This window comes from Corvus brachyrhynchos, unplaced genomic scaffold, assembly GCF_000691975.1.
Source record: "Corvus brachyrhynchos isolate BGI_N302 unplaced genomic scaffold, ASM69197v1 scaffold69, whole genome shotgun sequence".
NCBI lineage: Eukaryota > Metazoa > Chordata > Aves > Passeriformes > Corvidae > Corvus > Corvus brachyrhynchos.
This window is the reverse complement of record NW_008240228.1, coordinates 1,497,310-1,510,303: the sequence shown is the minus strand read 5'-3', so window position 1 is coordinate 1,510,303 and position 12,994 is coordinate 1,497,310. Positions and strand designations below refer to the sequence as shown.

The 12,994-nt window shown below is 43.2% G+C and overlaps 1 protein-coding gene across 1 annotated transcript in view; it reads left to right on the top strand.

Annotated features, from left to right (window-relative positions):
* Window positions 1–748: 748 nt before the first annotated feature.
* Window positions 749–12,994, top strand: part of ISM1 (isthmin 1, angiogenesis inhibitor) — an 18,625-nt gene continuing 6,379 nt past the window's right edge. The window contains exons 1-3 of the mRNA XM_017745219.1: window positions 749–831; window positions 1,008–1,320; window positions 9,689–9,956. Coding sequence (XP_017600708.1) covers window positions 749–831; window positions 1,008–1,320; window positions 9,689–9,956 — 664 coding nt within the window. The remainder of the gene's footprint in view (window positions 832–1,007; window positions 1,321–9,688; window positions 9,957–12,994) is intronic.

Genomic DNA, 12,994 nt, shown 5'->3' with positions numbered 1-12,994 from the left:
AGGGGAGCTGGATGGAGATTGCGTTTAACCAGAAATGCTGGCAAAAATATGCTTCAGTAGAGCCAGAACCACATGTGGCCATTCCACTTTAATTGTGCTTGTTTTAAAAGATAGGTCTTTAACATTTACCCTCTCCATGCTTGCTGTCTCTTTATGAGCTGAAAATAAAAACTCCCCAGGCAGTCATACTAAGACCTCAAGCTAAAATTTTTCAGCTGAGTCAAACCCAAAACCTGTGCTGAATCTGCTCCATGCTTTTTTTTTTTTTTTGTAGCCATAAGAAGATTGGACTTCTCTGCTGTTTTTTCCCCAAGTCCCCAGGCTAGTCCTAACCCAGGGAGCCAGTGTTTTGATACTAAATGTGTCTCCTTGGTGAGGTCAAAGGCAGTGGCAGCAGTGCTACTGGTTCAGAGGCAGCCTGCTGTAATATACTACAAAACCCAAAAGTACGCTCAACAATAACAAAAGCATTAACCGCTGACCCACAGCTTGGTGAAATTCAATCCCACCATTAGGCAAACATGAAAATGAGATCCCAGAGGAAGGAAGGTTCAGATGTTCAAGACCAGAGAAATTGGGTGAGGAACACAGAGACGAGATGGAAGCTGTTGCGGACTGAGGGGAGAGAAGGAGAAGTTGCCAGCTCAGCGGTAGGATCTTTTAATACCATAAATTTCAACGTGGCCTTAACAGTCAGTGGTTTTGCTGCACTTTGGAACAAAGCAAACTGAAACGATTTATAAGAAGGATGCCTTTCGGCATTTTTAGGGACATGTTTAATGTGGTACCATTTGATTTCCCAGGGGTTACTTCAGAGCCTCATGTTTCTAGGTTCGTTTTAAGTCTGATGCTTGTGTCCACGTGTAGGTGCTCACCACGAGGCTGGAATGGTTCAAGAGCCTGGGAGAGCTAAGGGCCCAAGTCTGACTGAGTTTTATCTTGTGTCAGCTGGCTACAGATTTGTGTTTCAGTAGCGAGCCGTGGGCCTGGGTGCTGTAAGGCTGCAGCCATTGGAGGGAGGGGGGCACTGGCAGGACTGCACGCTCTCAGTTGTCATTATTGTGCCTTGCTTTCCTTCCCCAGAACACACTGAGTGCAGAGGACCATTCTCCTCAAGACAGTTTCACCCTGAACCCTGAGGAGCGACGAGAATACCCTGATCTCCAGGCTGCCCACCAGCCATTCCCTAAGGAGCAATTCAGGCAGGAGAATGGGCATACATCCTTGCAAAGAGATGGACCCAGATCTTTTCTCCTGGATCTCCCAAACTTCCCCGACCTGTCAAAAGCGGATATCAATGGGCAGAATCCCAACATTCAGGTACAAATTTATGTTAACATCTGATTTTTTTATAACTTACACAAAGTTATTTTACTGAACCAAGACAACTTTCAGCTTGGCTTGCATGACATGCAGCCAGAACAATCTGTCTCTACCAATAGAGAAGGTATATAGTACAATATAATGTAATGTAACATAGTATTATATATAAAAAATACATAATACATACTTTTTCTCTCTAAGTTAATGCACAGATTGCAAATGTTTTCTAAATTGCTCCTTGGATAGCGTTGATTGCATAAGTGTGGAGGACAATGTAGACCTGTTTGTGATACTAAACCCATCTTTGTGACACTAAACCCATCTTTGTGACTGCCATTTTGGAGCATATTACCTTCATTGATAATAAGTGGGTATTTTAATTTCTGTCTTCAATTAATTGGTGTAAAACTTGTTTGTGAACAGATTTGCTTTTGGTATGCTATTATAAAATGCAACCATCCCCAAACGTTGTCAGAGAACAAGTCTTTCATTTTCAGGTCAAAATGTGTTCCTCTGTATGGAAGTGAGACTTAGAGTTAATTTCTGTAGCAGCTGCTTGGAGTAAAAAAAAGTTGTCTGCAAGAAACTTTGTTATATGTTATTCCTCAAACTGTTCTTGGGTTTGGAACAGCCCCTTACAAGCCACTTGCATCTTGAAACTTCAAGGATCGGAGAGAGGAAAAAATGAGTGATTTGTTTTTAATTCAGAGCCTTAAAGCAAAATTGGCATTAATAAGCAGTCTCTTTTAACCAAAACAATAAATTCAAAAGTTGTTCTGCCTAAGAAGTGCTTATAAAAACAATGCACTAATAGATCTGGTTTTCTGGTTAAATTAATTCCTGGCTTCTTATAGTCCCCCAGCCCACAAAATTACCATCCTTTTGATATGTCTAAGAAGTACGTATGTAAAGATGTAATAGATCTGCTGGTGAGAGGCCAACATGCTCAAGAGGGCTGGAGCACCTCTGCTCTGGAGACAGGCTTGAAGGGCTGGGGCTGTTCAGCCTGGAGAAAAGAAGGCTCAGGGGACACCGTAGAGCACCTTCCAGTGCTAAAGGGGCTCCAAGAGAGCTGGAGAGGGACTTTTTACAAGGGCATGGAGTGATAGGACAAGAGAGAATGGCTTTAAACAGACAGAGGATAAGTTTAGAGTAGTTTTAGGAAGAAATTCTTCCCTGTCAGGGTGGGGAGGCTCTGGCACAGGTTGCCCAGAGAAGTTGTGGCTGCCCCATCCCTGGAAGTGTTCAAGGCCAGGTTGGATGGGGCTCTGAGCAACCTGGTCTGGTGGAAGGTGTCCCTGCCCATGGCACGGGGGTGGAATGGGATGATCCTTAAGACCTCTTCCAACCCAGACCAGTGCATGATTCCATGACTGGGTGAGAACAAGCTGCCTCCACAGTGTCACTCCCTTGCAGTCGCAGTAGATAAGTTGGAACATCTCTTGTGCAAGGAGAACCATTCCAGAGAGCTTTAGGAAGGGAAGATTGGGAAGCTGTAGGGGCCCCAGATTGTGGCATGAGGCAAATAGTGTAACATCACTGTTTGAACAGTATGTAAACTGCAGAGGAGGACAGGAGGAAACAAAAACCTTCTCTGAGTGGTAACAGCATACAATGTTTAGACACAGGGAACAGATAAAAGAGATGGCAACAGTTCCCTGGCTTGTCTTCATAGTAACTGCTGCTGCTCTGACCTCTTTTTCCACCACCTGATCTCAGAAATTTGTCAGCAACTATGTCAGCAGTTTTGCTGGACTCTGAGAACTGGGAAGATAGTCCTGTAAACTGAAAAGCATTGGACAACATTGATCGCAGAGCTCTTGTGCACAAGGATGAGCCCTTTCAGAAACAGGCTCCCTGAGTTCTGCATTTTATTTACTCTGCACTTACTCTGCTTACTTAGGTGCATAAATAGTGATATACAAAGCTTCTTCAAGTTCTTGGTTGACAGTCTTGCAGCTGGTCAAGCCTCATGGAGATAAAACTCCCATTAATTCCTTACAGAGACAGAGAAAGTTTATTTCTTTGCCTAAAGCTTGTAAAAGTTGGCCTGCTCTTTTAGGAAAAATAGGATTATAGTGAATTCTTGCTTTTTAAACAGTACTATACTGACCTGAACAGAAATAGTGACACTTGCTGACTTGCAAATTTCCCATCAGCTATTTGGCAGGTGAAAACAGAATTGATGCTTATTTTTGGTTTTGCACAATGGCTCCTGGCTCTGTAAGTTACAATCCTGGGAGTGTTGATTTAAAGAGTCCTCCTAGGACTGAGAAATTGGAAAGGAGAAAACAGCTTCCGTTTTAAGATAGCATAATGGCCACATTTTCTTCTCAAAGACTCAAAACCTCTTTTTCCTTCTACTGCATAGACCAAAAATAACATCTTTTTAATGGAAGTTATACCTGGGAAATTAAAAATCTAAGAAAGAGACATAAAATTCTTCCAAAAAAGCAGGCGGGAAAGATACTCCAGCGAGTTTTCTTTAGGGCCATTCCTTCTCTGGTTCCTGTGAGATGGCACTTGCTGTATCATGCCCTGGTGTGTGCTCTTTTAGTGATGAACTGGTGAATATCAGAACACCATCAGAGGAATTCAGATTACCCCAGGTACTGCCGTATTTATCAGATGATAACCTAAGTACAGCAGACTGTCTCTAGAAAACCCTCAGAAGCAACAGTCAGAGCTGCAGTAATCCAAATGAATATGTCTCTTTGCATACAAGACCAGGACAACACTTACTGGTCTTGCTGTGGTGTTCTAGCCTTGTAAAATCTCCCATCATTTCAAGTGGCATTTTATGTTTCAACTGTGCTTCCACACTGGTTGTTGAGAGTAACCACAGTAGCTGCTGTTGAGCAAAGACTGGCTGCTTGGTTTGGGGTATTTTGTTTTCCTTTTTGTCATTTTAACAGTTCTGTCAATGCCTGGAAGACTTCTAGATGAGAAGGTGATTACAAAAACTGATCACATGGTTTTTTTAGATTTCCTTTCACAAGTGGAAAATACCCTAGGATGTCTAGGTTTGCACTTGTTTGACAGACTAGCCAAGGGATGCCTATGCAGACCCTGTAATTGGTCAGGGTTATTATTCAGTCAGAATTGTTCTAACCCCTGAGTAGCAGAACGAAGTCACATGGGAGGTGTACAGGAACCTGCCTATTTTCCATTTCTGATGGGTTTTTCTTGTCTGTTCTAAACAGCCTTCTACAACCTCTTCACTCTTTGCAGCCAACCCTCTGTTTGGAGCCAGATGTTTCAACCTGCAACTGAACTTTTTGCCCAGTCCCTCCCCTTTTTCTTCTACTACTGGTCTCCCAGGGTTGTGCACTGTGAGAGGGACAGGTAGTCTGCTGCTCTGTTGTTGCACTGCTTTGCTGCTTCCCCAGCAGTGCTCGACACCATGACAAATGAGCAGGAAAGGGAAAACTCATAGAACCATAGAGTAGTTTGGGTTGGAAAGGACCTTCAAGATCATCTAGTTCAAGTCCCCCTGCCATGGGCGGGGACACCTTCCACTAGATCAGGTTATTTAGAGGCCTATCCAGCCCAGTCACACCTCCAGGGACAAGGAGATCACAACCTCTTTGGGCAATAAGGGCATTTTGTGGATATTAATGTTCCTCACTGAACTTAAATCTTGGTCAAGCTTCATGACCAATAGAGCTGAAACACAGCTGGGTGAGCTCCAGTCGTAATGGATGTGTTAAACATTTCAAAGAGGTGACATATTCTGGGTGAAAACTGCACAGGAACAGGTAGGATTCCTGTTTAAAACCATGTTGATAACCATGGTAATTGATAGGAGTGGCTTTAAACCGGAAGAAGTTAATGCCTGCTACGTCTTTATCATTTTTCATGAGGCCTGTGGCCATATCCACTAGTCACACCACTCCAGTGCTGCTGTGTTAGCTTTGTTATCTATTTGTTACCTATTTTCTCTCTTTGATACCTACTGGGTTACTACCTTGTCTTAGAAGAACTTCTACACAAAACCACCCACTCTAGGAACATACACAACTAAAGAGAAACAAGGCTCTGTGATCTGCTTTTAAAAAAGAGCTGCAGACTTCAACTCTTCTCCAAGTTCACCCATGGCCATTTCCCTCACCTCCACCTGCCTCATAATGTCACTTTTTACTCATTTTATTAGATTTACTTTTTAGCTATCACTTATATTTGTCCTTTGAAGCTGCTGGTTTCAATGCATTTGAAAGCAACACCCTCTTGGTATTGTCACAGAAGACTCAACAGTGTCTGACCAGTCCTACCAGTCTGATCTCTAATTTAGCACAGGAGGAGCTGGAGGGCTCCAGCAGTGCTTGTTTCTTGTAAGGCTTGTGAGGTCTAATACCTTGAGGTAGCAGCACAGCAGTTGTTGCCAGGTGCAGCACTGGAAGCACAGTGGAGCCTAGCAGGAGCTGGTTGCTCCTCTGGCCAGCTGGAGAGACTCGTGCAGGCAGAGCCGGGGGCTGCGGGCCACGGTTAAGCTGCTGTCAATACCAGAGCTGTGCAGGTTTCTCAACATCATGCTGTAACAAGATCTCACTGCAGAGCACAGAATTCAGAGCTAGAACACGTTTTTATTTCTGGGGTTCAGCTGGGCTCATCAGAGATTGCAAATTGGATTGACAGCATTAAATAGAAATTTCAGGTTTCAAGTCACATTGTCTTCTTTGCTCCCAACAGAGTTTGAGGTTCCTTCACTTTTCAAGTCCAGAAAACTAAGTGACATGACACAACCAGAAGTAAATTGGTATCACTGCTGATACCATTTTAATTAAAATCATGTGGCGTAAAGCCGGATTTACCATTTCAATCTCTTACAATGAACTTGTTTCTGTTCTCCTGTTATTCTTACCTCATTGCTGACTTGCATGTCTATCTTACCAGAATGGCAAGTTCTGTATTGAAAATTTGCATCGATTGTATGAAAGAAACAGGATAGAAATGCTGTAGGATCTGCTGCTTGCACGATATCACAAACATAGTTCTTCCTGAAACATAATCTTCCAGTTGCTTGGGGCAATGTTTACACCAGTAAAGTGAATTCAGAAACATTGTCTCTGTAAACAGGACGAAGAACACAGAACTTTTTGTGCACTCCAGCAGGCTGGGATAATATTTATCTTCTGTATATTTTTGGCCAGGAGAAAATTGGATGTTGGTGTCTGCATACATCTGTGCTTGATACACTTGTTTCATTAGAAATTGACTGCAAATCTGTTGTTTTAATGTGCCTACGCCAACTGCTTTTAACAGTTGTCAGAGGAATGTCCTTATTCCTAGCTCATACAACCATAAAAAAGTGGCTTTATTTTAGGTTTGAATACTTCTGGGGATGATTGTGGATTTATACAAGAACTGTGTTACCACAGACATTTTGGGAAGCTTGAGAAAAAAAGAATCTTTACAGTTTTGATAATCACTGGAAGAAGAAATCAGCCTCTAAAATTGTCTCCAAGATAGAATTGCTAAAGCAGATTTATTTTTTAATTTTTAAGAGAACATGTAAGCTGGAATACTTATACAGCATGAAAGCTTTTCCAGAGCTTCTCTGAACGCCTGTTCTTTATGACTCTAGTTCTTGGTCTTTATTCTCTAGTTCTTGATTTCTTTATTCCTTTTTGTAAACAGCCCCCAATATAGAAACTGATGAAACAAGTTACATGTTTCAGTGCCATGTACATGTATGTACAGTCATGGACTAACACTGTAAGTCTATCTGTAACTACTGGGAAGAATTTAGTGAAAGCTGACTTTTCAAAATTTTAGACTGGGATAAGGGAGCAATTGCTCACCTGAAACAGCAGCCTCTTCTCACAAGTCTGCCCTAACTTTTGGAGGAGGGATTACTAGGATTAGGCACTGATTTCCTCCCTGCCTCTGGAAAGTCCATTAAGTCAAATGGAGCTCGGCAGAGCACAGCCAAGTCCCTGAAAACACCAGAGTCGATTGAAGCTGGCTTCTAATTTCCGAGAGTGGCGGTTCAGGCAATCCCAGGATTCTTTATAGAATTTCTTTCACTGTATGATTTTTATGCCACAATAAACACCTTGGTAATCAAAGCTTAAAGCAGTGGAGAGAGGAACACCGTTATTTGTCAGACTACCACACTGGATTTTGCTTCTGCTGGTTTTGGTTTTTAAATTAGCTGTGTGTTGGAAAACTCATTTTAGAGGCCTTTCTAATAAGCTTCCTCAGTGGTAAAAACAGACTGCAGGGGCTATCTGATTGCACAGATGTGTCTTGGAAGTAAGTTAGTTGCAGTGCTGCTGGAGGTCTGGTGGGGTCTGATGACACTGCAAGCCCATGTGTTCCACCTGCCTTTCCTCACCAGTGTAGCACCAAGCTCAGCAGACGTTTCTCTGTCCCTGCAAACCATCTTTTCCTTAAACTGACTTGGCAGCATCAATCGTTATTTAAAACCAAGTTCCTGTGGTTCTTCAAATTGTCCCTGGCTGAAATAATGCAAGTTCATGCTGATTGACTGTCACACAGCTACAGATTATCAAAGCAAATGGAGCAATTATCATTATTTTTTATCAGAGGGATGGTTTTTCCCACTTTGCTGAGTCACTGCTCAGAGAGTTAGTGTGGTCCTAAAAATACTTGCTACTAAAGTACTGGAGTTGTACTAATTTCCAGGTGGGGAGTACCAAAGCCCCACCACTGGCAGTGGTTGCCACTCAGTAAGGCGATTTCCTTTCATTTATTGTGAAAACTCTGTTTTGCTTGGATAGATGAAACAATTTTGAATGCCTGAACTGACCCTGATGTTTTCAAGCTTATGAAATCCATTTTAATTCTTGGTCTGTAGAAACTGAGGTTTAATGAAGTAATCGTTCCAATTCCATATTTAGGCTGGGAGTGAAATACCTTTTGTGTAAATATGCTGTTAGGCTGACAGCTGCACTTTCCTTTGCTCTTGCTCTTTCTCCTAGTGGAGCTTCATAGTAGCCTGAAAGTTTTTTCATTTCAATGGCCTGGTCTGTGATAAAATGCAAAGCATGAAATAGGTTCAAAATCTCCTTTCTCCAAACACAGGATGTGTGGGCATTGTTTGTCTGCAGCTCTGAGGGTATGACAGTTCTTCTTTGCTTCCTATGTCACACCCTCTGGGTCACAGGTAGCTGTGACGTTTTCTTTCTTTTCCTTGTGTGTGATTTTACCAAAAACAATTTTATAAAACGAATCTTTTATGCACCATGCACATCCACAGAGCTGTGTAAATGACTTCTAGCATAATTGTACGTTATTTCAGTTTTATACAACCTGATTTTCACTGTGTACCATCTTGGAAGGCTGAGAATGCCTCCATACCTATTAAACATTATAGATATATCTTGAGAGTCACTTCTGGTTGTTTAGCCAGTCCAGTGTAATCAATGAACCCCATTAGCATGACACATGAGAGCTTTTTGTGATGTATCTGTGGCCAGGCAATGCTTGCATGACTCACAGAGCCAAGGTTTCTGGCAGCTAGTCTCTGCTTCTACCTAAATAGCCACCTATGTGCACACACAGTATTTATCCAAGAGTTTTACAATTACACATTGTTCAGCACAGAAAGCAACAATCAAGGGTTGCTCTTATGCACAGTGATATTGACATTTGTGATGTCTGTGAGGGAATTGGGCAGCAAACTCTGAATTTTGGTTCTGGGCTTCTGTAGAAACCATAAACAGGTTGACCATAACAGGTCATTATACTCTTCCAGCATGACAAAAGGACCTACTTTAGAGGGCTTTGCAGCAAGTCACTTACTCAGCGTTGGTCAGAGGAGCTGCTGGCTCCCATCACTGCCACAAAGTGTGGTTTCATGCAGCAGTAACAGCTGGACTGCTGCCAGAGGGCAAGACAGACGCAAACCCAGAGGTACCTGGGCTCTGCATCTTTACCTTCACACTCATGGCCTTGCTTAGCCCCATCTTGAGTCAGCCCAAGGCCTTGGAACAGGCTCTGCACATTGGTGTGCTTCATGCTTGCCTCAAATTCAGCCTCAGCACAGACTACAGGTTTGGTTTTCTTTTTCCTGTTCATATATGTTTGGCTCTAAACACATATTCCCCATAAGGCAGAAAATTATGCTGCAAAGGTTTTAGGCACAGCATGGGTTATTATTTTGTGCAGGATTTTTCCTAGCCTTTGTTCCAAGATCTGATTCAGCAGAGGTAGCAGAAGGAATCACTCATCCTCTGCCTATCTCTGGGCTCAGTAATCCGCATATGGTTTACAATATGCAAACTCAAAGGTATTGCACAGCCCCTTTGCCAGGCAGCACCTCGTCTTTGCTGTGTGGAAAGTTTCCCACTGACCGGGAGGAGGCGCTGACAGTCAGACTGGGCTGTTCTGAATCCCACAGGTTACCATTGAAGTGGTGGATGGCCCCGACACGGAGACAGACAAGGATCTGCAGAAGGAGAGCAGCAAGCCCAGCTGGCCAGCCCCATCGCCTGACTGGAGGAACTGGTGGCAGAGGTCCTCCACCTTGACTCGCATGAGCAGCGGGGACCAGGACTACAAGTACGACAGCACTACTGAGGACAGCAACTTCCTAAACCCTCTCGGTGGGTGGGATAGTCATGCACCCAGTCACCGGACATTTGAGTCCAAGGAGCAGCCAGAGTATGGTAAGTTTGCGTTCCAGGCCTCGTATGGGCATTTTGGGATTGTAAAAAACAAGCGTGGGGGAAATGAGAATGGTGAGGCATCGCTGAGAGCAGGCCAAGCAAAATAGAATTTTTCAACATGTGGCTTTTGTTCATCAGCTTTTAAATACAAATCTGTGCAGATGCACAAGCTGTACTGTGGTAGCTGCATTCCACTAGTAAGTCTATAATCTTGAAAATCATACCAGTTATCCCAGAAGAGTGCCTTTTTTTAGTCCGACGTGTGCTTTTTTTAAAAGTAGAGGAAACAAGGTTTCATATTTATTTTTAGAGTAAGGATAAGTACAAATTTAGAATTGTGCGGTGGTTTGGGAACCAAAATATAACTATTGGATAAATAAGCAAGATCTGAAACGTGGTAGTATTTGGTGGATACACAAATAAGATTAATTATGTTGGTGCATGTGTGGGGAGTGGCATGTGCAGCAGGAACATTGTGTATTTGCGTGTGTAATATTATTCCAGATGTGTCACAGCAAAAACAATTGTTTTCAGCTTGTTGTATGAAACAGCTGCAGAAACTAGAAACAGAGACGAACTACAGCTATTCACTGCCCTGACAGGCTGTGACTGTCCACATGGGAATGACCCAAGGGAGGTGAGCTAAACTGTGTTCACAGGAGCCCCTTGAATTTAAGTTGTGTGTAAATACAAACAACTTTAGTCAGAACAAGGTGTCAGAGCCACAGTACTTTTACCCTGGAATTTCTGTTGTTATTCCCCAGATGCTGCAGAGTGCCTGTCATGCACTGCTTCAGCCTTATTTTTCCTACGATTTGGCTAACTTGAAGTACTAGAGTCTTAAAAATCAAGAGAGAGTTTTCATGGAATGGTGTGTTTAAACACATACATACGTATTAAATTTTGTGGCTAGAAGATTAAAGTCTATCCCCTCTTTTTGCACCTACATTTATTTGTGGGCAGGGTTTATTGCCAAGAATTCATATAGTAGTTATTCATTTAAGTTAAATAAAATTGCTTTCACAAATAATTGTGGTAGAAAAAACATAGTAAGAATTACAAATATGAAAATAGGAAGAACAGTTTGAGCTCCAGCTGAAAATCTAACATGGTATATTCAACAGTGTGAAGTGTAAACACTAGGTAGGCAGGTCTAAAAATTATCTTAGAGCTCTCTTCGGCACACCAGAGCACCCAACCAACTGGAAACAGCTCCTGGCCCTCTGTCTAACCTGAAATGCTCTGTGCCATTGGCCTTGTCCAGGAGGATGTAGCAGCAGATCCTGCCCATGTGGGGCTTAGATGCTGCACCCACTGACATGTTCACACCTTTCCTATGTGTGTCTCTCTCTCCTCTTGCTGATGCCTTTTCCTGGTCTTAAGAGTCAAACACGGTTAGAAGGGGAAAAGGGATTTTACATTGGTATTTATTTTAAAAATCCTTACATGCACACATCCAGGTCGAATGCACCGAAATGCACACTGCAATGCACACCCCCAAAAGATCTGGTATAACACTATGGGTCTTACTAATTAGCATATCTATCAAAGATTCCCCAATGAGAGGCTCGAGTGAGCCCCACCTCCCCAAGGAGCCTTCCCCTGGATGGTTCTATTGTAGTTTACAGAATGTGTTCTGGAGAGGACCTTGGGGTCTGGGGCACACTGATCCCTAGCTACGAAGCTTCTAAAATGTTTAGTCTCCTAGATGAACAAACAAGTCCAAGAATGTAGGCAAAAAGCACTAAGAATACAGAAGTTGTAAAAAGGTATAGCAAGGGTATAAAGGACAAAGCAAAAAGCCTTCATGGCATCACTGCGACTACCAAGGTCTCTCCCTGCCCTACCTGGGCCTCCTGGGCTGGACTGTTTGACAGCCATTGCGCCTGCTCACCTGTCCTCCTCCTTGCCAACCACATTGTTGTGGAAAGAAAAGAGTTGGAAAAGAGCTAGGAAGAAGAGCAGGGCCAGGCATAGAGGGCCATTTTCCTGAGATATCTGATGCCTTTTTGGACTGTTGTGGTGCCTGTCTGCTGGCAAACCCCAAAACCATGGGTCTTGCACACTGACATTAGCCATGTTCACAACCACATCACACCGTGGACACCTGATTCCGGTGTGGTGGCTTCCCCATCATCAGCCATGTCAGAAAAGGAGGAGAAATACATAAGGTCCCTGCCACGAGGAGCTCACATCTAGGCAGCTTGCTCTGAGTGAGATATATAACCTTGCCATACTCCTGGCAATAAATGTTTAATAGCACCCCACAGAGTTGTCGTCAGTCATTACATATGGTACAAATCAAGTTACATGTTCTGTTAACCAGCTCAGGAAGCCCACAGACAGCATGGCCGTGGGGGGAGCAGGAATCTCGTGTAGCACAGAGGCCAGGGAAGGCAGGTCTTGCTGTAGCTTAGGTACTCTTACCTATAGCTATAGAACAGGGCTGTCTCAAAACCACTAAACCAGATTTTGCTTTGCTACGCATGGTGGTGTAACCCAAAGGAGCTACGACTGCAAGTTATGACCACAGGGTCAGTAAAATATCTCCTGTAGGTTGCAGGGAAAACCATTAAGACAAATGTTCCCTTAGCTGGGGAGGCCAGTGGGAAGGCAAGAAAACTGGGATGGGTTCATGGGCTTTTTTTGGTGGCCTTCACATGGTGGGATGTGCAACAGTTGAACGCAGCACACAAAGGAGGCTGGTTCTGAAGAGTTTAGGTACCCACAGCAGCACCAGCTTCTGTGGTACAGACCTGGTGTCCAGTGCCTTTGGCTCTCTACCAGAAGAGAATAAAGTCATGTCTCCTTTTCAGAAGGTTCCTTCTAGTAAATAGTCAGACTTGATGTTATTTATTAATCCACACGAAACACTAAAAATTGCATGTTGTTCTCAGTGCAAGAGGAGCATGCAGTTCCCTGTTCTCATAGCAGTATTTCTGAAATATCTGTACCCTGTTCAAGGGACTGAAAAACAAAATTGTGATTTTCACTCATGACCCTGTAGCTTCCCATATCCCAACAACATGCATCTTTCC